The sequence below is a fragment of the Dendrobium catenatum genome, unplaced genomic scaffold (genome assembly GCF_001605985.2).
Source record: "Dendrobium catenatum unplaced genomic scaffold, ASM160598v2 fragScaff_scaffold_716, whole genome shotgun sequence".
Lineage (NCBI taxonomy): Eukaryota > Viridiplantae > Streptophyta > Magnoliopsida > Asparagales > Orchidaceae > Dendrobium > Dendrobium catenatum.
The window spans coordinates 18,709,643-18,734,502 of NW_021319178.1; the positions used below are offsets into that span (position 1 = coordinate 18,709,643).

Consider the following 24,860-nt stretch of genomic DNA (forward strand, 5'->3'; position numbering starts at 1 on the left):
AACAAAGAAAACCGAAAACAACACCACAAGCCCAAAAATTATTTCCTTCCACATTTACCCCTCCCATGAGAGGAAACAGAAACAACATGACGGTCCTTCTACATGGTAAAGTCAACCCCAGGTGCATCATCCCCACTAGCCTCCGAAGAGAAATTGAATGAGAAATGAAGCCAATCAAGTTGCATCCTTACACTCTCACTCGAATAGGCACCCACATAAGCAACCAAAGCCTTAGGTGATAATAAATTAATAGGGACCTCAACAAAATGACCAGTTGCTTGAACAATAGGTGTAACCGAGGAAATAAATGAATGAACAACACCACTAGCAGATCGCTCACTCGTCACACCCGAAGTTGTAACCGATCTATCCCCATCCAAATTAACGAGAGATCACGGGAAGATTCAAACGCACCACGTCATATAATACATATTGACCACGGATGGGTCCCACGACCAACATAATTGTATAAAGGAAAATTAATCTCCGATAACTCTTCATCCTACTTCATCTTCACATGAAGACCAATGGATTACTTTGACCTCTTCGTCTCCCTCACCACCACTATCTTCCTCTGCTCACTAATCCCATCCTCCCACGCAGCAACCTCCACCATCTCTCCAAACCAGCCCCTCGCAGACGGTGGCACCATCGTCTCCCCTGGCGGCGTCTTCGAGCTCGGCTTCTTCAGTCCCCTCCGCTCCACAAACCGCTACATCGGAATATGGTATCACAACTTCTCCAACTCTACAATCGTCTGGGTGGCCAACCGCAACTCCCCTGTTTCCAACACCTCCGGATCGCTCGCCATCGCCGGCGACGGCAATCTGGTGGTTCTCGACGGTCAGCAGCGTGTCATGTGGACGTCCGGAGTATCGTTGAAAACGAGAAACACGACGGCGGCGTTGCTAGATACTGGAAATTTGGTGCTTAGAAACTCAGAAGTCGTCGTTTGGCAGAGCTTTGATCATCCTGCGGATACTTATCTTCCTGGTATGAAACCAGGGCTCAATTTACTCACCAACGAGAACCATCAATTTACTTCACGGAGAAGCGAGGATGATCCGGCTCCGGGGAAGTTTACTCTGGGGATCAACCCCGACCGGTCGACGCAGATCTTTATATGGGATGACGGCGAGCCGCGGTGGCGCTCCGGCCGGTGGAACGAACAGGTATACCGGCACTAGCTAGTTGTCTAATGCACATGTATTCAAAAGGCCTAATTGAATTGGTAAATGTTCTGTTTTTTTAATGAAAGACGAAGTAAACTCAATTTAAAAAATTAATATTTTTTTTTAAAGTTTTTGAACGATTATTTTGCTTTCAATCTTAGCATTATGTTGATACAAATTATATCACAATAATTAAAAAATATTAAATTTATTTAAAGATTTGGACTATAAAAATTTACGCATAAAATATTAATCTCAAAATAAATTCAACAATTATCAAATCAATTGCATGAAAATATTCTTAGAACTTTTTTTTCATATATTTTTATTATTTTATTTTAAATTCGTATTATATTTTTATTTGATTTAGCTTTTTGCCATTTTTAAGGATTTATAATATTAAAATTATTTTTTATAGTCAAACATATTAGAATATATTTAATTTGTGTCAAAATAATCATTCAACTATAACTATAATACTAATAACTATTAAAATTTTATTTTTTGATAATAATCATTCAACTACTCTGTTTCTCTTTTATATATATATATAACATTTGAGTCAATTAAAAATAAGTTGACACATATTTCACATATATAAACTTCAAATATCTATTCCTCTTTGTTTTCTCACTTCTTCATTAGAAGAGTGCACGAGTGTCAATTTCGGGTTGGTCCTTTTGGTTCGCAGCTGGGATGGAATGGGATAAGGAGAGGAACATAGAAATAAAAAGAGACTTACTCAAAAAAATTTAATTACGCGCAGTGTCTAGCTGTTACATGCTGTTGTGGCTTTCTTATTCTTGTACTACAACCTTTCGATATGTCCGAGAAAAAAAGGGTCGAACTCAGAACTAATTCGGCACTATTCGGGTAAACCTGCACCGACCCGTTTTAGAAATTGGGTCGGTTTTTCGGATCTAAATTGGACCCGCTTTGGGTCCGGGTCAACCCGACCTGACACAAATGTCCCAAGGCCGACATAATATTGCTAGTTTTAAGTAAAAAAATGAGTCAAACTCTGATTTTAGGGTAAAAATCAGGTTAATATCGAATTTTCGAGTCAAAATGGGTCAATTTTGGGTTTCTGGGTTAACTGGAACCTGACCCGATTTTTGAAACTAGTTTATTTGTTAAACCTAAATCCTACCCATTTCGGGTTGAGTTTACCCTAATCTAAAATTTTCAGGTCGGATTCAAATCGCTTTTTCAGATCATATCAAATATTCAAGAGTGGAGTACTGCTGATAGATCAAATAAATAAACTCATATATGATTTTTATAAATCTTAAACAGATCTTCATAGGAGTAGAAGGCATGCTCGCCGAGTACATCTATGGCTTCCGCCTCAACAACTTCGCGTTAGAAAACGTCATGTACTTCTACTACAACCCATTCAACAGCACGCCACAGCGCTTCGTTCTGTCCCCTGCTGGCTTCGTGGAGCATCTCGAATGGCAAGAAGACTCTAACTCATGGCAACAGATCTGGGCTCAGCCAGTCACGGAATGCGAGCTTTACAACAAGTGCGGGAACAACGCCACCTGCACCAACGGCAGGAACGACGGCGACTCGCCGACATGCGATTGCTTGAAAGGCTACGTGCGAGGTTCGGAAGGGTGCGTGAGAAGGACGCCGCTGCAGTGTGAGAGGAGGGAAGGCGATGCGGCGGGCGAGAAGAAGGATGGGTTTTATCGCATAGAGGGATTGAAGTTGCCGGATTTGTCTGATTGGGTTGCTGGCTCGGCGAGTCTGAGCCAGTGTGAGGAGACCTGCTTGAGGAACTGCTCTTGTAAAGCTTACAGCTTTGTGACCGGAATTGGGTGCTTGATATGGGCGAGGGAGTTGATGGATCTTCATTTCTTTTCCGATGGGGGGAATGATTTCTATGTCAGGCTTGCCGGTTCAGAGCTTGTTGGTGAGTGCATTAATTTCCTCTTTTCTGGGTTGGTTTAGATCGGGCCAAGCTTATGTATTGATGATATCTAAATGTTTATATGAATTATGAAATGATTATTAGTACACAGAGAATAAATAAATACATAATTTCATGGCTGTCATTACAGAGAAGAAGGTCAAAGTTCCTGTGTTACTGATAGTGGTAATAGGCTTACCCGCCCTCTCTGTACTTGGATGCATTTGTCTGCTGTGGATTTTTCGGAGGAAACTCAGAGGCAATATTACTGTGTAACAGTTCAGCTATTAACGTAAAAAATAATAATTACAAACTGTCTAATGGCTGTTTTTCTTTAATTAACCAGCTTTGTTGAAGCGACCAAAGAGACAAGAAGAAGCGTCGGTGAATCCCAGTACAGGATTCTCCGGCGTTCCTGTGAATGAGGAGGAGGAAGGAAGTGATGGGAAGCGCACAGAATCCACAGTATTCAGCTTTGAGACTGTAGCGGCAGCCACAAGTAATTTCTCCAGTTCTAATTTTCTTGGGGAAGGAGGATTTGGCCCTGTTTATAAGGTAATTAATAAGTCTCTCATTATTATAACTGCAAACAAGTTCATGAACAATCTTTTACATGCTCATAAATCATAACATCAACATATGTATTTTTTATCACAAAATCAATATATATTTCTCAAAATGTGAGGTAGGGCTATAAGAGAGGTGAAATTATTTTGTGTGGATATGGATGTTGTCCGGAGGAGAATCAGAACGTGTCACGTCACCCATTTGTTGTGTACCACGGCATGTACCAGGTGATGTGGCACGTTCTGACTCGCCTCAAGACAGTCTGGTGTCCTTGCAGAATAATTTCTCATAAGAGAGACGAGCAAAACTAGAGTCACCATTAGTTTTAGCTTGAGTTTGATTAATTTATCGATTTTGAGCTCGAGCTTAATTTTATAAAATAGAAAATCATTCTTATTCAAACATTTATTATAATAACATCATAAACAGAATAATAAATTAACTAAAAATAATAAGAAATTACTTGAAATAAGAAAGAAAAATACAACATTTAAATATTTTTAGCGATTTATAATAATTAAGTTTTTATATATTTTAAGTATATTTATCATAAATATCTTTTAAACCAGCCAATTCACAAGCTAAATAGTCGATTTAGCGTTGACTCAAATTTGAGTAGTTAGCTCATTAAACTTGGCTCAAGAACAATTTATCGAGTTGAGCCCGAATTAATCTAAGAGTGAACTTGACTCAATTGTCCCCTAATTAGGCTATAAAGCTAAAGATGATGGTGAAAAATTAGCTATACACAGAGCTTAGACTATCAATTAAGAGGTCTTGAATTTAAGTCTGTGTGAATTTATCTTAATTAACCTGGATATAAAAAAAAAAAATTGAGAATTTCTAAAACCAGCCGTGAAGTTGCATTTGGAAAAGCGCGTCTTGTGATATATTTACTACTTTAATCAAAAGTCAAATAAGGTGTTTTTGAACAGAGTTTATTGTTGTTGTGGCTTAGATGATGAAAGGGAATTAATTGGTTTTGTTTGGCTGTCTAACGTCGTCCAGTCCTTTTCCAAAGTCCAGCTAACTGGACAGTTGAAGTAGTCGTTGCCAAAGAAATTTAAACTGAAAGGGTATTATCAAAGTTAAAGTATCTCATCTTGAATGTTATTTGAGAGTTTTGGTTGTCAACTAAGATTTTATTTGGGACGACTTTCTTCCTACTTTATAAAGCGGCGCTTCTAGTACAAAAATCTTGAAAGTTGTTTTAAGAAGCAGTAAGAAAGCCGTCCCAAACAAAGCCGAAGAGATCTTTCATTCAAGTCTTACGTATGTGATGTGCAAGTCTTTATTGAACTTTGCCTACATCTGTGCACCTAAAATGCCCATAAACTGGCCTACAATCAAGGGTTAACTATCATGGAAAAGAGAACTTCTCAATAGCTTTTAAAATCAAATTTTTGTTTTTGAAATGTTCATGAAAGTAACCATATATACACTACATGAATTGGCCAAAATAGAGTTTCTCAAATGAAAATTTTGTTTCCGTTGGTGCTTCAGCAATTGAGAAAAACAATGATGATCTTTTTTTGTTAATATATTACAGGGCCTACTACCAGGAGGACAAGAGATAGCTGTAAAAAGACTGTCTAACAGTTCAGGACAAGGCATTGAACAATTCAAAAATGAAGTCCACCTTATTGCGAAGTTACAACACAGAAATCTTGTAAGGCTTCTAGGCTTTTGCGCTCAAAGGGATGATAAAATGCTCGTCTACGAGTACATGCCAAACAAAAGCTTGGATGATTTTCTTTTTGGTAATTAATCATATTCATGTTCATTACTACTTACCACCCATCAAGAAAAAATTATGTTAAAATTACTTTGAACAGATCAAAACAAGAAAAGATTGTTAGATTGGAACACGAGGTACAATATCATTGAGGGAATTGCTAGAGGACTCCTCTATCTCCACAGAGACTCGAGGCTTAGAGTTATCCATCGTGATATGAAAGCAAGCAATATTTTGCTGGACGACTCGGTGAATCCAAAAATTTCAGACTTTGGAATGGCCAAGATCTTTGGAAGTGATGGCAATGAAACAAAAACAAAACGAGTTGTTGGCACATAGTAAGTTCCGAGATGTTCCATCGAAGTTTGGAATACGCATTGAACTGTTCAACGACTTTTAGCTAATGTTTTTGGTAAACTCATTGAACTGCAGCGGTTACATGTCGCCAGAATATGCAATGCAAGGTCTGTTCTCTGTGAAGTCTGATGTTTATAGCTTCGGAATACTCGTCTTGGAGATTGTTAGCGGGCATAGAAACAGCATATACCAACATCCTGACCTGTATCTCAACCTCATTGCTTGTGTAAGTCAAAGAATAACCAAACTTGCCTTTAAGTTGGTTACTTCAAGATTATAAATTTTGAAAAGATAAAACTTTTGAATTATTGCAGGCTTGGAAGTTTTGGACAGAAGATAATGTGATGGAGTTCGTTGATCCATCAATGAGGGATTCATGCTTGCTGATTGATGTTTCAAGATGTGTTCAATTGGGGCTTTCATGTGTTCAGGATAGAGCTAATGAGAGGCCAACAATGGCGACTGCTATAATGATGTTGGAGGGAGGAACTATGGCTCATCCAATGCCAAGACAACCTACTTTTGCGTTTGAGAGAAGCATAGGTGAGACTGTATCAACTGATCAGAGATTCATCTCTGGAAATTCATTAATGACCACTATGGTATCAGGTCGATAGTATTAAGTTCATAAGCTTAATCGCATTCTTCAGAGATCATATTCAAAGTAGAATTATGCGTATCCTTATTGTACTTGCATGCAATTTTTTTTTAATTTCTTAAAGAAATAAATGTAGTTATTGACCTTTTAATCTTTAGTTCAGAATTCATTGATCAAATTCTTATAAGAATGAATTAGATGGCCATTGTATTTATTTAAAATGAGTACAATAAAAAATGTAATTATTTAGTAAAACTTAAATTTATGACTAAACAACTTCTGCCCTTTATTTAATCACTTAAATTTATGTCTATGTGACTTGTTAATAATACATGACTCACCACTGAGTAGCCATTATTCCTGCAACACATCGAGCTTATGTCATTAATATGTAGCGTCGCAAATGAATTGAGGTGAGCTAAGTAGGAGCTTGTTCATTAAGCTCATTTATTATCAGCTTGTTCAAGTTTAGTTCGAGATTGATTCGAGTTTTTTCTGTTTTTGCACAAATTTAATTGATGTTGTTCATGAACATAAACGAACCGAACACATACTTGTTCAAGGTTGTTTATTTAACAGTCAATTATTTTTAAAATTATTCAAACTTATTTGATTATTTAAACAAACTATCATAAATGAGTTATAATTATGTCGAGACATAAGTAATTTGTAGAAGACTCGTTTCATTTGAAGCCCTATTAATATATCCAATCCGCCAATGCCATAGCTTTATTTTATTCACATTTGATGTAGCCATCATTTGATACATGCACAGCTAAATGTACTACTAACTCATTATAATACAACTCGAGTCACCCCTAACTTTAGCTTGAGCTTGGTTAATTAATCGAGTCGAGCATGAGCTCGAGCTTATTCTTTGAGTTCTAGCTGGTTCAAGAGCCGACTCATTTTTTACGAATGAGAGAAAATGATTATAATTCAAGTAATTTTTGTTTAATAAAATCGTAAAGAAAAAAGAAAAAAAAAAGAATTATTTGATCATAAAAAGTGAGATACAAATTTGAAATATTATGAATAACTATATATTTAAAAGTATAAATGCTAATATATTTTAAGTGTATTTTATATTAATATTTTTTAAAAGAACTAGCTCATGAACTAACAAGTTTAATTATGACCAACTCAAAATTAATTTATTAAATAATCGAGCTCAACTTATATGTAATTTATCAAGTTGAGTTTGAACTGGCTCACGAGCCGATTTAACTCAGTTACACCACTAACCCCATATGTGCGATACATAATAGTCTGCAATTTTTTCTGACGTGTGATGAGGAGAAATTATTATATGCTGTCATCAAATTATCTGGAGTTGAATCAAGATGTGTCATGTCACTGCATATATGACGATACACAAAAAAATAATGATTTGACACATCCTAATTCGCCTCTAAATAACTTTGGGATGACCGTGTGTAATAATTTTTCTGTGAGGAGAATCCACGCGGTAGCCGAGTTTTGTTTTTTTGAGAAAAAAATTCCCTGCGTACCATTTTACAAGCTTACTTATTCAACATGGATCATTGGATTAATGTCATTTTGTGGGATATCTAATAAAATCATAATATCAATAAAGCATTTAAAACCCCACCAGTCTTAGGTGAGTTGGTGGGCGAGCTTGATTGGAAACCTGATATCCCAAATTTGAATCCCGGCAATGAACGGAGCAACAGAGAATACACACAGGAAAATTGGAGAAGACGAACTTCTTCTTGGATTAAAAAAAAAATTCCCTGCGTACCATTTTACAAGCTTACTTATTCAACATGGATCATTGGATCAATGTCATTTCATGGGATATTTAATAAAATCACAATATCAATAAAGCATTTAAAACCCCACCGGGCTTAGGTGAGTTAGTGGGCGAGCTTGATTGGGAACCCCTCATCACAAATTCAAATCCCCCCTCATACGACACGACTTCTTCGGGGGAGAAAATAATTGTGGGTCTTGCGCCTGTGGGGCTGGTTGTTGGTAGACTCGCCGAGGGATTAGTTACGCTGCCACCCGCCAAACACCTCTTTCAAGATGTGGGAGCGGGTAGATACGTCTGTTCCAAATAATAATAATAAAGCATTTAATACCTAATTGTCAACGAATGAGGTCAAAAGTCAACCTGAGGTCTCATTTACCTACCAAAAAAAGGATCCTTATTGATTCCCGTATCGAACATCTCTATCAAACTTAAAAAAACCTCAGTTCTCTTAATTCCACCAATCGAACCTCTCCTGCAATCACTCAGCCTCAGCTACTCAGAGCATTTGATCTCATTGAATGCTCTCTCATGGATCGCTTTCACGTTCATAATTGGGGTATTTTCTCCTTCATCCTCTTCTCCATCACCACTCTGCTCTCTCTCCCACTATGCCGCTCATCCACCTCAATCGATATAAACCATTCTCTCACTGACGGCGAAATCCTCGCCTCACCTGCCGGGGTCTTCAAACTCGGCTTCTTCACCGTAGGAAATGCGGGAAACCGCTACGTCGGCATCTGGGAGAACAACTTCTCCGTTGAGAACGTCGTCTGGGTCGCCAATCGCGAGAGGCCTATCCCCAACCGCTCCGGCTCTATCGCCATCATCGGAGACGGAAATATCGCCGTCCTCGATGGTGCTCGGCGAGTCCTGTGGTCATCGAACGCGAAACTCCGGTCCAACAAATCGACGGTGGAGCTCTCAGATTTTGGCGACCTGATGCTCAACAACTCCGGCGCCATCGCATGGGAGAGCTTCGACCATCCGTGCAATACCTACCTTGCTGGTATGAAGATAGGGCTCGATCTCAGCAACAACTTGAGCAGACTGTTCACCTCTTGGAAGACGGCGGATGATCCCTCTCCTGGTAATTTCACTCTCGGCGTCGACCCCTCGGCGCAAATCTTTATATGGGAGGGAAGCCGGCCGTGGTGGCGTTCCGGCCAGTGGAACGGCCAGGTGTTCATTGGAATACCGGACATGGTATTCGCAGCCGCTTATGGATTCAAGCTTAGCATCTTCAACGAAGGAAACAAGAGGTATTACTACACAGATTTCAATAGCTCGCATCGATGGGTTCTTACCCCTACTGGAACAGTGAAGCATTTGTTTTATTTGAAGAGCACCAAGACTTGGCTTAATTTATGGGAAGCGCCGGCGACAGAATGCGAAAAGTATAACAGATGCGGAGATTATGGAAGCTGCACTGATGGGGCGGAGCCGATTTGTAGCTGCTTGAAGGGATTCGTGCCGAGGCTTGCAAGTGAATGGAGCAATGGGAACTGGACGAAGGGGTGCGTGAGGAGGACGCCGTTACAATGTGAAGGCAACGGGGTGGAGCCTGATCAGTTCTATTTGATGCAAGGTATAAAGCTGCCGGATTATTCAGAACTGGCTACTCAGGTGGTGAATGTGAATGACTGCGGAGAGTTTTGCATGAGGAATTGCTCTTGCAATGCTTACAGTTTTGTGGATGCCATTGGGTGTATGATTTGGGGAGTCAATTTGGCTGACATTAATGTCTTCACAAGCGGAGGGAATGATCTGTATCTTCGCCTTTCTGCTTCGGAATTCAACCAAGGTATGTGTTCCATCAAATCAAGTAGAAGATTGGATTTGGAATGGAGTCATTCTGCTTTGAGCACTTGTGTTTTATTTTCAGGTGAGGCCATAAGTGACAAGAAGAAGGCTCTAGCAGCTTATATCATAGTGATTATTGTTTTGGCTGGACTGTTTTTGATAGGATGCATCACAGTCTTGTTTCGCAATTTTAAGAAAAGAGAGAAGAAAGGTAATAGCTTAGCTTTAGGCTAACCAATTATCTGCGAATTCTTCTTTTGACATTTACTTATTTATGCAGAGCTTTCTCCGCCAAAGATGAATCAAGGAGTGGGAGCAATTTCTGATGTTATTGATATACATGGTGAAGGAAAAGAAGATGGATGCCACGAAATTCCCTTTGTTAGTTTCAGTACCATTCTAGCAGCAACAGAGGGCTTCTCTCAATCAAATTTGCTTGGGAGAGGAGGATTTGGCCCTGTTTACAAAGTGAGTTTGCTTCATAGAGTTAATAGATCTAATATTTTTTTTTTTCTTTCAGCTATAATCATTTTAAGTAAAAAAAAAAGTAAAAAATTTTAACTTTCTCTGCGAAGTGACTCCAATCTAACATTTGGGGTTTAGTTTTTTTTTTTTTTTTTTTGGGGGAAATGGGTTTAGTTTTTTCAACAAGATGCTTGTTTGCATTGACTTGACTAAAATCTAAAGATGAAAAGACATTTCCCAATCTTGTAATTGAAGGATAAGTTTTGTAATTTTCAAAAGAAAAACAACTAGGTTAACCATCATGTAGGGGCGGAATCAGCCTCTTTTCTGAGGATAGGTAAAATTGAACTGTGAATTGTATAATTTTATATATGAAATATGAAATAGAATTTTTTTTTTCTTAAAATTTGGGTAAATTTATTTATCGAAAGTGGACAAAATAGTTAAAATACTTATTCTTCTGAGAAAAAAAAATTTCAGGATGATCAATTGCCCACCGTCGTGCAAGCACATATATATGCATATATATATATATTAGGAAAACATCTATATTTTTACTAAAATTTTAAAGAACGTTGCACTGTGAAAATCACAAATAGTTTTTCATAAAATCAGACCCACCGTTGAAAAAATTATTGATGCGTTTGATGAACGCCGGCTGGGCTTCTTGTTTCTTTTTTGCTTAATAAAAAATGAACTTAATATGAACGAGCATTTTCTGTCCGTCAATAATTTCGCAATTGCTAAGAAACCAAGCCGAGCAAAGCCAAAAAACAGTCATTTTGGACTCGTTTGCAACCTTTTGCTTACGTGCAAAGTGTTAAATGGCAAAGAAAAGGTATATTGTTCATATTTAAACATTGCTGAATGTTTTCCATGCAACCTTCAGTTGTACTTGTTACTAAAATCATCTTTTTTATTTGCTTCCAAGTTCCCTGTTCTTTGGTTTAGGAAATATTAAGAGGGTGCTTATCTTGCAATAACTTTCTCTGAATCGCCAAGAAATCTGTTTTTGTGGTCTTACAGGGCATTCTTCCAGGAGGCCAAGAAATAGCCGTAAAAAGACTTTCTAGGGGTTCAGGGCAAGGCATGGAGGAATTCAAAAATGAGGTCATCCTCATTTCAAAGTTACAACATATAAATCTTGTCAGACTTTTAGGCTTCTGCACTGAGAATGAAGATCAAATTCTAGTCTATGAGTATATGCCAAACAAAAGCCTTGATTCTTTCATTTTTGGTAATTACTTGTGACTTTTTCCAGATCATCCCTTACTAGCAGTCTTAGCAAAATGGTCTTATAGAAAATTTTCCACAGAACCTAGCAAGAAAGAACAATTAGATTGGAAGATACGGTACAAAATCATAGAAGGAATTGCTCGAGGACTCCTCTATCTTCATCGAGACTCGAGGTTACGAATCATACATCGTGATTTGAAAGTCAGCAACATTTTATTAGATGAAGGGATGCATCCAAAAATTTCCGACTTTGGACTTGCAAGAATATTTAGGAGCGACAACAACGAAACAACCACGAAACGGGTGGTTGGGACGTAGTAAGTTATATCTTAGATTATATACTACGTTGTAGATTACTCGAAAAACTACTAATTCTTTCTCATAAAATGTAGTGGTTACATGTCACCAGAATATGCAATGCATGGTCTGTTCTCTGTGAAATCTGATGTCTACAGCTTTGGCGTACTACTCTTAGAGATTATTAGTGGGAAGAAAAACAGCACATATTGCCATCCTGGATTGAATCTCAACCTCCTTGCGTATGTAAGTAACCAAGTTATCATGTTTGCAGATCTCCATAAGATTTAACTCGTAACAAAAAATTTGGATTGATATAGGCTTGGAAGCTATGGAATGAGGAAAATGTGATGGAGTTTGTGGATCAATCATTAAGGGATTCATTCTCACCTGTTGAGGTATCAAGATGTATCCACTTGGGCCTCTTGTGTGTTCAGGATCGAGCCAACGATAGACCAACAATGTCTTCAGTGATTGTAATGCTGGAAAGCGATGTTGAAGTTCATACTGTGCCAAGCCAGCCAACTTTTACATTCGAAAAAATTCCTAGTGATGCTCAGTCACAGTCATCTAATGATAGAGCATGCCGTGTCTTTGATTCTATCACCATTTTGACAGGTCGGTAGTTGTCAAGCTTTTTACTGGGAAACTGTTTTTTTTTTTTATGGGACAGGGGATTCGAGCCCGGATGAGATGGGAGGAATTTCTTTCGCCGACCACTCGGCCGCAGACCCAATTTCATACTGGTAAACTGTAGCTTGCTAGTATTTGTTCAACTTTGGGGGAAATAATTGTTTTACTTAGGTAATTGTATCTGGGGACTTCTGATGTAGGAGATAGTCCTTGTAAACAACAATCATCCCAGATAAATACTGTTCATTTCCAATCAATTTGAGATTGAATGAAAGGAAGAGGGGATGATTTCATATTAAGATCTTTTCTTTCATAGAGAGATAATTAGGTCATTTTTATAGTTATAGTTGCTTGAATCATACTCCACTTTGGTTTTTCTTGTTTGTCTGGGATGACTTTCTTACTGTTTCTTAAAGTAATTTTTAGCAGCTTCTTAAGAAGCAATAAGAAAGCTGTCTCAAACGAAGCCCAAATATGCTATATGCTCTATGCCCTAATAATTATCTCCTTATATGAAAACTCTCTATTGGTTATCATATCACTCTTTCTTAAACAAAAAAAATTTAATATCATTTAATATTATGCATCAAGAGCTAACTTAATCATATGGAGCTAGGGGAGTAAATGAGTTGGGCACAACTAGGGTTACCTATAGTTTTTGTTTGAATTTTTTAATTAATCGAGCTCAAGCTGGAGCATAATTCCATGAGGTCAAGGCAACTCACCAGCTTGCATGTTTATTATGAAAGAAAGAAATTGATTATGATTAAATTAATAATTATAATAAAATTATTAAAACAAAGAGAAATTAGAAGAGAGATAATTAAAAATCTTTTAATACAAGAAAATGAGATATAGTTTTTAAATATTTTAATAACTTATATTGAATTGCCCGAATACTAATATATTTTAAGTGTATTTTATATTTATATATTTTTAAATGAGCTGACTTTCAAGCTAATGAGCAGAAACTGGCTTAAGTTTAGCTCATTAGCTTATTGAGTTTAGCTCATGAATCATTTTTCCAGTTGAGTTCGAGTCAACTCACAAGTCAGCTTGACTCATTGACACCCTTATGCGGAGCTATCATGAGGGTCACTAGTTCTTGAATAGTTGATCATAATAAAAGGCATTAAAGACATAAAAGCGCAAACCACATAAATTACTTGATTCATGCCATTCCATTTGCTTTGATTCTACTTACTAGGGGGTGTGGATCATAGTAGTATAAATGTTGGACTTGATACACAAATGATCAAAAATATTTTTAACTCAAAAGATTAAGGTCTCATTTGGGAAGGCTTTCTTACTGCTTTTCAAAATAATTTTTTATACAAAAAATAAAATTTTTTAACTAAAAATTGTTGTAGGAAGCACCGAAGCAGCAAGAAAGGCACCCCAAACGAAGCCTAAATTTATGAGTGAGGACTAACTCTTAGTATATCTACCCAACTATTAGCATTCATATATCTAACCTAGAATTAAATCTAATATCTAAACTAGATGGTTGATTTCATTATGATTATTAGAAATTAAAATTTCCTAAGAAATATGAACAAATGCACATTTTCATTTTTAATTTTCTATCTAACTCAAATAAAAATAAAGAAGAAAATTAATAGAACATACAACATTATTATGTATTAGAATATTTTTTAGACAAAAAAAGAGAAAATTTACCATCTTAACAGTATTATATGAAAATTAGGATTTAGAGAATTTATTTCTTAGATTTCACTATAGGATTCTTTAGTATTAACAATATTGGGATTTTAATTGAGAACACTTGAGCTCACAAATGAAACTTTTTTAAAAATATATTAGAAAAATGTAAGACAAATTAAATAAATATTATAACATTAGTGTTAATTATAAAATGTTCTGATATTATCTTATTATGTATTTTTTATATTATAATAATATTACAGTTTTGTTCTAATTACGCAATTATTATATTATTTGTATTTTTTATTGTAAATAATTATATAACGTTTAGTTACTCTAATCCTTATTTAAATTATCCAAGGCATCACTTAAACAATTATTATAATACAAAAATTAAAATAAAATAAAATAGCATACTATTTAAATTACATTAAAATTTTATATTAATAACTGTAATGTTATAATTTTAAATGCTCAATTAGAGAAAAAAAATCAAATTTCTTTTAATTTGTTTGTATTTATTAAGGAAAAATAAACTAATTCTAATAATTGACTATAAATTCAATTAAATACACTTAAAATATTAAACATTGCTTAAATTGCAATTAAAGTTTAATATCAATTTAACTATTGGTGAATGCGCTTTGAGATTCGTTCTACAATCATGGTTTGTGAGAAAAGTATTAAATAGGCAGTTATGCACACTTATATAATATATAATATAAATTATATTCTAGATTATAATAACTACAACAATTATAAAAATAATGTAATATAAATAATACATTATTTTATTTTATTATATTAATAAAGCAATAATTAGATAACGAATATTATAATATTTCTTTAACATATTATTATTTTAAAAATAGGAAGAGGCTATATCACAGGCTAAATAAGTAAATATTGCAGCTCTCGACAAAAAAAAGTTTATTTTCAAAGTTCAAAAGTGACGGCAAGACAAAGTTGAACAAAAATAAAGTCAAAGAAGGCAGAAGCCGAACCTTTAATGACAAAGGCAACAAATTCTCTGCTGTTTTAACTCCTGAAGACATACTCCACGCAAGACAGAGATCTTCGTGCTTAGCTGACCATATTCTGCAAGCTGAATCTCACACAGATAAAAAATTTCAAACCAGACCAATTCACCTTTGAGGATTCATGGGTAGCTTTAATATTGAAACTATCATCTCAATCTTCCTCTCTTCAGTACTCATCTGCTTTACCTCCCTTCAATTCTTTCCACCAGCTCAAGCAGCAAGCTACCTCACACCTCATCAGCCTCTCACCGCCGGCAACACCCTGGTCTCCGACGGTGGGATCTTCGAGCTCGGCTTCTTCAAGCCAGGCAGCTCAAACAGAAGCTATGTGGGTATATGGTACTGCAACTCTGGAGGCAACAGAATTGTCTGGGTTGCTAACCGAGACTCACCAATCTCTGACTCCTCAGGCACGCTCGGCATCGCCGCAGATGGCAATCTCGTCATGCTCGACGGAAATAAGAACATTCTGTGGTCATCCAACATCTCCTCAACTTCAAATAGTAACATAACAGCCAAGCTGCTTGACACCGGCAACTTAAAGCTTAACAACCCCAGTGGGAGGCTATGGCAGAGCTTTGACCACCCAACTGACACATATCTCCCTGGCATGAGAGTTGGGCTTGATCTCCGAACCAACAAGAATCAGGTGCTCACCGCCTGGAGGAGCCGCGACGACCCGGCTCCAGGCAGATTTTCCTTGGGCCATGACCCAACCAGGTCGACACAGCTCTTCGTATGGGAGGACGGCTTACCGCGGTGGCGCTCCGGTATGTGGAATGGCCAGGTGTTTATTGGGGTTGAAAGCATGATCTACGCCTACTCCTATGGCTTCAAATTAAGCAACATTGATGAGGAGCAGAAGATGTATTACTACATCAATTCCAACAGCTTTCAATACTGGGTTCTAACTCCAGAAGGCATTCACAGGCACTTCAGACGGAATGGGGACGGCTTCTCCTGGAGCCAATTTTGGGCAGCACCAGTTGCTGTGTGTGACGAGTACAATAAATGTGGAAATAATGGCGGTTGCAACAATGGGAAGACACCTATCTGCGACTGCTTGACTGGATTTGTACCAAGATCAAGTGGTCAATGGAAGAGTGGCAACTGGATTGTGGGGTGTGTAAGGAGGACGAAGCTGGCATGCCATAGGAATGAAAGTACTGGGGGCAAGGAAAACAAGCCTGATCAATTTTATTTGATGCAAGGAATGAAGCTGCCAGATTTGGCAATCATTATTCACATTGCTTTGGATTTGACCACTTGCCAAGCAGAATGTATGAGGAATTGCTCTTGCATTGCTTTTAGTTTTGTGACAGGGATTGGGTGTCTGACATGGGGAGAAGAAATGATGGACATTCAGATCTTTTCCAAAGGCGGAAACGACTTATATATCCGTCTCGCAGGTTCAGAATTTCGCCATGGTATATTCTCTCTACCCAGCTTCCTAGCTCTGCATGTTGAAAATGCTGAATTCACCTGCATGTACTAATGAAATTTTGTTAAGCTTCCGTAGTGTAGCTGAGATACTTGCAAAGTCTTTCAAGGATTTAGATTTGATAGTTTGAGGAAGTCTCACAAGAAAAAAATGTGAAACAGAAACATAATTTAACATTATAAACCAATGGCTATAACCAGATGAGTACCAATCTTGTTTGCATTCTTTTGCAGAAATTGGAAAAATTATCATGATCGTAACATTAGTTGCAGTTTTCAGTTTTGGTTCTCTTGGATGCGTCTTCTTATTGTGGAAGTACAAAAAAAGAATAAAAGGTTCATTACGCAATGACATTGTTCTCCACAAAGTTTGTATTAATCAGAATATATATGTACTGATATCACCTCTTCAAATCTGTCCAGAACACTTTAAGCAGAGGAGCCAGCAAGAAGAAATGACAGCGTTTTTTGGTTCAACAGAGGTTCAAGAGGAAGCGAAAGATGCAAAGCAATATGAATTACGTTCTTTTAGTTTGCGTGATATGGTTGCAGCAACAGACAACTTTTCTTATGAAAATCTGCTCGGTGAAGGAGGCTTTGGTCCTGTTTACAAGGTCTATTTCCACCCGATACTTCTTTATAAAATTTAGGCATTAGCTGGCGAATCAGTAAATAAACAAGGCAGTATTTTCACCCAGTAGTAGCTAGAAATATATTAGCTGGTGTCTACCAAGAAACTTTTGTCAAAAAAATTTTGCATGTAGTGCACCACTTTATGACATCTCTTCTGATCATCAAGACATGGTTCACAAACATTATTTTAGTACAAGAAAATAATAATTCGGCAGTTTCGTACACCGATGTCCTCAAGTGGAGCGATTATTCTGTGAGGACATCGAACGGGAAGAACAGTTCAGTTTTGTCTCTCTGAATAGTAAAAGTGCAGCATGAACAGTTAACGCACAACTTCACTGCGCTTTTACTGTTCACAGAGGCAAACCGGATGATGCTCCCCGTCCGGTATCCGCACAAAATAATTCATCCCTCATGCGACCTTTGTGCCTGGCCTTTCTATCTCTTAACCACGTCTTTAAAGAGCTAATATTTCTTAATAAAGCAACCAAATGTTTTCATAATAAAGATGGAAACTATTTTTACAAGACCATTTCCATGTTCTTAATTTCAACCCTCTCCCAGGAAGGAAAAAGTAAAAAAAAAAAAGGATTTCCTGACATCAGTGCATTATTCTAATGTTTTTATTCATCTCCGGATAGTTATCTTTTTGAAAATCTACTTGCAACAATGATCTACTAAACTGCTCTTCCTTTTAAGTTTTAAAAAATACCTTTCATTTACTTTTCTGATATTTCCAGCATCTAAATTTGAACTATTTTGACAGAGGCAAACATAGCCATCTGCAATATTTGACAAATTCTTTAAAGTTAGACTAATTTCAGATGATTCTTTTCTGTGTAATCAAATAATGACGAGGCTTAAAAATGATTCTTTATAGGGGATGTTGCCCGGGGGCCAACAGATAGCTGTTAAAAGACTTTCTAAGGATTCCACTCAAGGCATGGAGGAATTCAAGAATGAGGTCAAACTAATTTCAAAATTACAGCACTCGAACCTGGTGAGATTACAAGGTTTCTGCATCCAAGGAGAAGATATGATGCTAATTTACGAGTACATGGTTAACGGAAGCTTGGAAGCTTTTCTTTCTGGTAAACTGCACAATCAAATCCCATTTGTAGACCGCAATTTTTTCCCATAAGAAGTTTGGAAAATAATTAACAGTTGAAAAAATACTCTACAACTTTGTCATATATACCGTTTCATCTGAAAATAAAACGAGATTAAAAAAAAAAACCTTTTCCAAACAGTTGAAACAAAATCAAATGTTTACTTATCTTTTCCAAATGGAACTATCATTTGGGGCAGAAGTAGAAAATGAAATAAGCCTAAGCACCGTTTGACAGGTTCAAGTAGAAGAGAACAGCTGGAATGGCAGACGAGATATAATATCATTGAAGCAATTGCTCGAGGACTCCTCTACCTTCATCGAGACTCGCGTCTAGGAGTCATTCATCGCGACTTGAAAGCAAGCAACATTTTATTGGACGAGGAGATGAACCCAAAAATTTCAGACTTTGGCATCGCAAGAATATTTGGAAAGGATAGCAATGAAGCAAAAACAAAACGAGTAATTGGAACATAGTAAGATTTTTTTTTTTAAGGTTTTTTTACTAATAATAAACAAGCTCACAATTGATGATGACTTTTCAATGGTAAATTTCAGTGGCTACATGTCACCAGAGTATGCCATGCAAGGACTATTCTCCATAAAATCTGATGTTTATAGCTTTGGAGTATTACTCCTAGAGATTATCAGTGGAAAGAGGAACAGCACATACCAACACCCTGAATCGTATCTACACCTCCTACCATATGTAAGTACACATAACATTGCCTTGGCAAAAGTATTAACTCGGTGCTTTTGAGTATTGCAATATTGATAGCAGATATCTTTGATTACTATAGGCTTGGAAGCTATGGAATGAGAATAATGAGATGGAGCTAGTAGATCCATTAATAAGAGACTCGTGCCAGATGAAAGAAGTATCCAGATGCATCAATGTGGGTCTCCTATGTGTTCAGGATCAAGCTACAGATCGGCCAACTATGTCTTCAGTAGTCAAGATGTTAGAGTTGAGAACCACTACACATCTCGTGCCAAGGGAACCAATATTTGCCTTGGGTAAAAGCCCAAACAAGAGAAAATCACCAAATCCCAGTCAAGAGGAAGCCAGTAATGATGTTTCAATCACTCTATTGACAGGTCGAACATAGTTTTTATTCTTTTTAAAGTAGATTAGACTTGATATGTACCGGTTTTGAAATGGATTCATCGAGGATGGAAACACTTGAAGAGAAAGAAAAGTAGGATAAGACATTTTAATCATATTCTGTTGTGTATAATACTAAACTTTGGCAGATTCTTCTATGATTAAAGAAGAATCGCAGGGGCTTTTGTCTATATTAACTGATTGGTATTTTTTGATTAGAAAGGAAATAAATATCAAATAAAATTTAATAAGACATATTCATAGGCGTGGTCTACCATGGGGGTGTTTATTTTTCTTAAAGTGATGATTGATATATGGTTTGCCATGATTTCAATTAAGTTCGGTAGAGTTCAGTCCAAAATTAAATGTTGAGTTACAAGAAATTTATGCAGTCGAAATTTCATGGGAGTTGGCATACCATTTGAATTTAAAAGCAAAAATTTCAGAGGATTTCATCTGTTGGACTTCCTCCACAGTTCACCATGTGCTACACCCGCAGTTCACCTTCATTTCAGATGTTTATGGTTGGATTTCAGGCAATAAATCTTAGTTGTTGATTTTTGTTCCTACATGCATCATATTTTGATTCTATTGCATTCCTTGCAGTACATTTATGAGTTATTTGCTGACTCTGGAAAATCAAATGTCAATCATGATAATTTTTTTTTAGTTATGGCATATTTTTATTCAAATATTTGGGATAATAGTGATGAAAATTAAATTTTAATTTATATCTACATATACATATTTTGCATACAACTAAATTCTTACCCGCTACATATTAGTCCTATATGAAATTTATTGTGTCGATTAATCGGGTTGTATTGTTGACTCAGATCTCAATTTCATTAGTTGAGTTGTAAATTGAGTGCCAAGACGTTGTAGGTGCAACATCTTTGAGATAGAGAGCACAGCGTCGTAGCGCTATGAAGTCAGAGTTGTTTTACTATAGTTCACTGTGCTACGACACTGCGAGATAGAGAAGTCGAGGCCGAGGCATTTTAGGTACATCTTCGCAGTGCTATGTGTCGGGTTGAGTAGTTCTTTCTTTCTGGTTCTTCTTATTTCAAATGAAGGGCTGCATCTCTTGATGAATTTAAGTGCCTCTCTTTGACCGTGTTATGTGTAGAATGGTTTGAGAAGTGAAGAGAGACAATGAGATAATATGAGAAGAGAGATATTGTGCAATTTTTCTCATTTTCATAGTGGATTTCTTAGTATGGTGTGGCTCCATGATTTTTTCTTGATTCCGGGTATTCCACTTTTAATCCTGACGTTCATTTTCGATGTTTTCTTTTCCTTATTTGTTTCGTCGCGTTGTTTTACTTCTCAACACTACAACCTCAAAGATTTACTACATTATTAACAAGGTCATATCAACTGTGTTTTGTACATTAATCTTATTTTTTATGCTAAGGATTTGTTATCTTATAGAGGCCTTTAAAGTCCCAAGTCTCACAAATGTACCTCTATAGTGTGGTTCTCCAAGTATGTTTGGTAAGTGTTTTCAATATAACTCTCCAAAGGAGAATGATTCATATCTGAGGAGCATTCATGGTAGTCATTCGATCCAGATGTATGGGCATCATCGATCACACAATTAATTATCATTTTTATTAGTTAATGCAACAAGGAAATATTTATTTTAATATTATTTTAATGAATTTTCTTTAAATCGCTTAGGAATTAGTTCTCATTAATGTCAATTTTTTTAATTTTCAAAAGGGGCTATTGGCTTATAAATGAGGAACTTAGAGCTTATTGTTGTGGAAGGAAGAAATATATTTGATTTTTTTTTTAAAGATGGCTACATATCCCTCCCAATATTTTTCTCATAATAAACTTTCTTCCATCTTATTTATCTCATTTTTTCTCTCTCTAATTCTTTCATTGATTTTCATTACCCTCAGTCTTGCCACTTGTGGGCTCCGAAAAATTCATGCCCCAGCCTCTCTGCTCCTGCTCTTTTTGTTGTTGGGGAAAGTTTTAACAGATTTAAGTTTCGGATAAATTTTCATAAGGCAATGTTGACCTCATTTTTATATGAGATCATCATCCTAAACTACCCAAACTTTTAACTTTCAATCCTATGGTTGACAATTATCCAGACGTCAATCATACAATCAACACCCCGATCAATCATACAATTATTTCTAGTCAATCATCAATCTGTAATCATCTAAATACCAATTAGTGATTTTGCAATCAATTGATTAGCAATCATTATGGATGTTCAATTGCCTTGACCATATCCAATCTACATGCATTCAATCATCTTTAATAATACAACCAATATTCAATCAAGCTTCAATCACCCATGGATATTCAACTACATAGATGATTCATCACTTCTACAACCTACATTCACTAAACTACAATCACCTACAACCAAGTACCCCAGTGCACTGCCTTACATTGCGTATTGACTCCTTGATCTCAGTCATTATCCAAACCACTTCACTAGGAGCTTCATAAAGTAAATCATTTATCAATAGACTCTCCAGTCATCAACTGACCCATATGATCTAATTGAGCTAGCTCAAGTTAGCTCAATTGATCATGCACTTCAATTACTTCCAACTAAACCCCAAATCACATCTGATTTTCACTAAACTATTTTGAACACTATTCTTAGTTAAATGGACATGAAACTGATCATCCTGACCCAGTCAATAGTTAACTTGGTCAACTGGACCCATAATTGATCAAATAAAGTAAAATAAGGTCAATTCCTTGCATACACCCAAGTCAACCTGCCCAAACCCCCAAGATTATTCCATCCCATAGCTTAAACACTTCCCAATTATTGGCGAGTCAGATCCTATTGAGTTTGACAAAGTCAACTCATTGAAATTTGGTCAAACCTCACTATATAGTCATTTGCTCATACACTAGACCCATCCCTTCAAGCCCCTTGGAGTTAACTCAACCAGCACCCATACACCCTCTCAAGTTCACCTCACCAACTATTGACGTGTTGACTAGTCAAATAGTCAATCTAAGGGTTAAAAATTCTCAGGTGGTCAACCTAGCCTAAGAAAGCTATATCCTTCCACTTCAGCTCATCCAACCCGACCCAAACTACTCCAGAAGCTTCAAATTGACCTAGCCCGAACACCTATGTTGCATCGATACACCTATTTATGAAGGCGTGTTGTATCCGATACACTGATACACGGATACGCCTACGATACTCCACTGATACGTGTCGGATACGCCAAAGTCATATCCAATTAAAATACTATTTAATTTCAAAAGGACACGCGTATCCGATACACGTGTCCGTTGAAAAACAAAAAACCATCCATAGCAGCCCTAACACCTGAATTAGGCCAAGGCATGTAAAACCCTCATACACATTTTTTTTTTGCATTTGCTCCAGCTGTTTCCCAGAGTTTTCTGCATTTCGTTTTGCTCTCCTACACTTCCCTGAGTATTTGCCAGGCATTTATTGCATAAATGGTAGGCTTAGAAACCCAGATTTGTTGTGGTGGAGCCAGACCACCTTACTTTTCTGTAGAGTCTGAGTATGTTGTAAATCTCTAAATCAATAAATGAATAAAAAACTTCTTTTATTTATACAGTTCTCTTCTTCACTTCATTTCATATACTACGTGCATGTTGGTGGTAGCTTGCATTAGGGGGTAGCAGGTTTTTTTTAGATTTTCCTCGGTGTGCATGTTATGGACTTTGTAGGAACATGTATACTAGTTTTAGGACGATATAGCTTTGGGTATTATAGACAACAACCCCTTTACCTATTCATACATGCATATATGCTTATTTTACTTCTGTTACGTACATAGAGCCTAGGTGTATGCCTCCCGTTGGCAAGATAACGGGGTCCCCATTATGCACGGGGGATGCTACATTTTCCGTGTTGGCATATGGTCGTTATGCTGCCAAAATTTCTAAGAAATTTTGATAGTTGGAAAATTTAGCTAGGTAATCTACATAAGATAAAATTTAGAGTCTTTAACGAGTCGTCTCGTTAGCATCACTTAAACGTAAAGTCAAATTACTTTCGACTCATTGATTTAGAGTCTAATTTATTCCTTTGATTTCTTAGGATAGAGCTAACCTTATTATGCATTACATCAATGATAATTGCGTGTATTAGGTTGTTAACTAGCAGCTCATTCAAAGCAGGCATAAGCCCAGGGGTATTATCACACCTCAACTCTATGATAAGAATAACATTATGTATTTAAATATATTTTCTACAAAAACTTTAAAATATTTTTGAAGTAATGATTGACATTTTCAAATATATAAGACAACTTTCTTATATTTTAATATCAAAATGAGTCTAATCTCCAATTTAATCGAAAGTTTTCTCTTTGGAGATGTAATTGACTATAGGTGCTTGCCGTTATAGAAATCCAATATCCTAGTAGAAAATAAACCTTGTCTTAGGTTACTAAGAGAGTAAAAAAATCTCTGGACATCGACTAAAGCCTATCATGGGTTAGATTTCGTATTTAAAACGATAGGTAAATATGACTTTTCTGTTTCGGGATAATTTTTACATTCTCTATGCCGACTTTGAATACGAAAATAAATGATTCTTTCCTCAAGTCGATAATGTAGTGTTAGTTTATTCTTCAGGATAATTAACACTAATTATATGAATTTGTCTAAAAAAATATTAAATATCAAATCAATGGTACAATCATTTATTTTGTCAACATGTAGATTGGACTTTAGATGAGACACTACCCAGAGATTTCGGTGTGATTTGAGTTCTGGTTTTCCATAGCTGCAAGCTCCTATGATTAATTACTCCTCTCGATAATGAGAGAGAATTTTCAATTACTCCTCTCCTTTTATTTCCACCTTTCCCCATATCTCTTAGTTGCTTCTCTCCTAATTCTCTGATAGGAAATACTTGTGTTCGCAAGTAACCCTAAGGTAATACTTGAGTTCGCAAGCAATTCTAACCCAAATCGATATGCAACAGCAGTGAAATGGCTGTTTGTAGCAGGAAAAACAGCAAAAACCTGCTGTCTACAGCAGGAAATCAGCACAAACCAGGGAAAATCGTGAGAAGAATCAATGCAGGACTTGTATTCCACTAGAAGATGCAACAAAATAGAAAAGATACAATTGATCCTCAATTCGAGAGGAGGATCGATCTCTCCCAAATCTCTAGACGCCGCTAGAGCCCAAAGAAAACCTAAATCTACGAGATCTCAAATTTCAGCCAAATTCAAGATGATCAAACCCTAGGAAAATCTACTATTTAATGCATACAAATCAAAAGGAATTCCCTAAACAGTCCCTACATTCAAATTTCTTTCTGAAACCCCCCAAAAAT

General features: G+C 36.5%; 3 protein-coding genes across 5 annotated transcripts; all 3 read left to right on the forward strand.

Annotated features, from left to right (window-relative positions):
• Window positions 1–493: 493 nt before the first annotated feature.
• On the forward strand, window positions 494–6,527 carry LOC110107014 (G-type lectin S-receptor-like serine/threonine-protein kinase B120). The gene is made up of 8 exons (XM_020837143.2): window positions 494–1,172; window positions 2,469–3,090; window positions 3,239–3,346; window positions 3,434–3,642; window positions 5,204–5,414; window positions 5,490–5,727; window positions 5,822–5,972; window positions 6,061–6,527. Exons 1-8 carry the CDS (start codon window positions 528–530, stop codon window positions 6,361–6,363), a joined length of 2,487 nt encoding a protein of 828 aa, XP_020692802.1. The 5' UTR covers window positions 494–527; the 3' UTR covers window positions 6,364–6,527.
• Window positions 6,528–8,262: 1,735 nt separating this feature from the next.
• Window positions 8,263–12,845, forward strand: LOC110107009 (G-type lectin S-receptor-like serine/threonine-protein kinase At1g11330). Of its 2 annotated transcripts, XM_020837138.2 has the most exons (7): window positions 8,274–9,922; window positions 10,004–10,132; window positions 10,202–10,389; window positions 11,413–11,623; window positions 11,702–11,939; window positions 12,015–12,165; window positions 12,240–12,845. In XM_020837138.2, exons 1-7 carry the CDS (start codon window positions 8,650–8,652, stop codon window positions 12,543–12,545), a joined length of 2,496 nt encoding a protein of 831 aa, XP_020692797.1. In that variant the 5' UTR covers window positions 8,274–8,649; the 3' UTR covers window positions 12,546–12,845. The 2 variants fall into 2 exon arrangements, with proteins under 2 accessions (XP_020692798.1, XP_020692797.1); XM_020837139.2 differs by lacking the exon at window positions 12,240–12,845 and having other exon boundaries at window positions 8,263–9,922; window positions 12,032–12,166.
• A 2,249-nt stretch (window positions 12,846–15,094) lies between these two features.
• On the forward strand, window positions 15,095–19,659 carry LOC110107016 (G-type lectin S-receptor-like serine/threonine-protein kinase B120). Of its 2 annotated transcripts, XM_028696156.1 has the most exons (7): window positions 15,095–16,684; window positions 16,932–17,033; window positions 17,121–17,311; window positions 18,211–18,421; window positions 18,677–18,914; window positions 18,997–19,147; window positions 19,239–19,659. In XM_028696156.1, the coding sequence occupies exons 1-7, from the start codon at window positions 15,379–15,381 to the stop codon at window positions 19,545–19,547; spliced, it is 2,508 nt and encodes an 835-aa protein (XP_028551989.1). In that variant the 5' UTR covers window positions 15,095–15,378; the 3' UTR covers window positions 19,548–19,659. The 2 variants fall into 2 exon arrangements, with proteins under 2 accessions (XP_028551989.1, XP_028551988.1); XM_028696155.1 differs by having other exon boundaries at window positions 16,932–17,311.
• The last annotated feature ends 5,201 nt before the right edge of the window (window positions 19,660–24,860 follow it).

Coding starts and splice junctions, on each gene's coding strand:
- LOC110107014 (XM_020837143.2), top strand. CDS start 528: ATGGATTACTTTGACCTCTTCGTCTCCCTCACCACCACTATCTTCCTC. Junction 3,091..3,238: donor TGCCGGTTCAGAGCTTGTTG/GTGAGTGCATTA, acceptor CTGTCATTACAG/AGAAGAAGGTCAAAGTTCCT. Junction 5,415..5,489: donor CTTGGATGATTTTCTTTTTG/GTAATTAATCAT, acceptor TACTTTGAACAG/ATCAAAACAAGAAAAGATTG.
- LOC110107009 (XM_020837138.2), top strand. CDS start 8,650: ATGGATCGCTTTCACGTTCATAATTGGGGTATTTTCTCCTTCATCCTC. Junction 10,133..10,201: donor TAAGAAAAGAGAGAAGAAAG/GTAATAGCTTAG, acceptor TTATTTATGCAG/AGCTTTCTCCGCCAAAGATG. Junction 12,166..12,239: donor ATCTCAACCTCCTTGCGTAT/GTAAGTAACCAA, acceptor GGATTGATATAG/GCTTGGAAGCTATGGAATGA.
- LOC110107016 (XM_028696155.1), top strand. CDS start 15,379: ATGGGTAGCTTTAATATTGAAACTATCATCTCAATCTTCCTCTCTTCA. Junction 16,685..16,931: donor AGGTTCAGAATTTCGCCATG/GTATATTCTCTC, acceptor ATTCTTTTGCAG/AAATTGGAAAAATTATCATG. Junction 19,148..19,238: donor ATCTACACCTCCTACCATAT/GTAAGTACACAT, acceptor TGATTACTATAG/GCTTGGAAGCTATGGAATGA.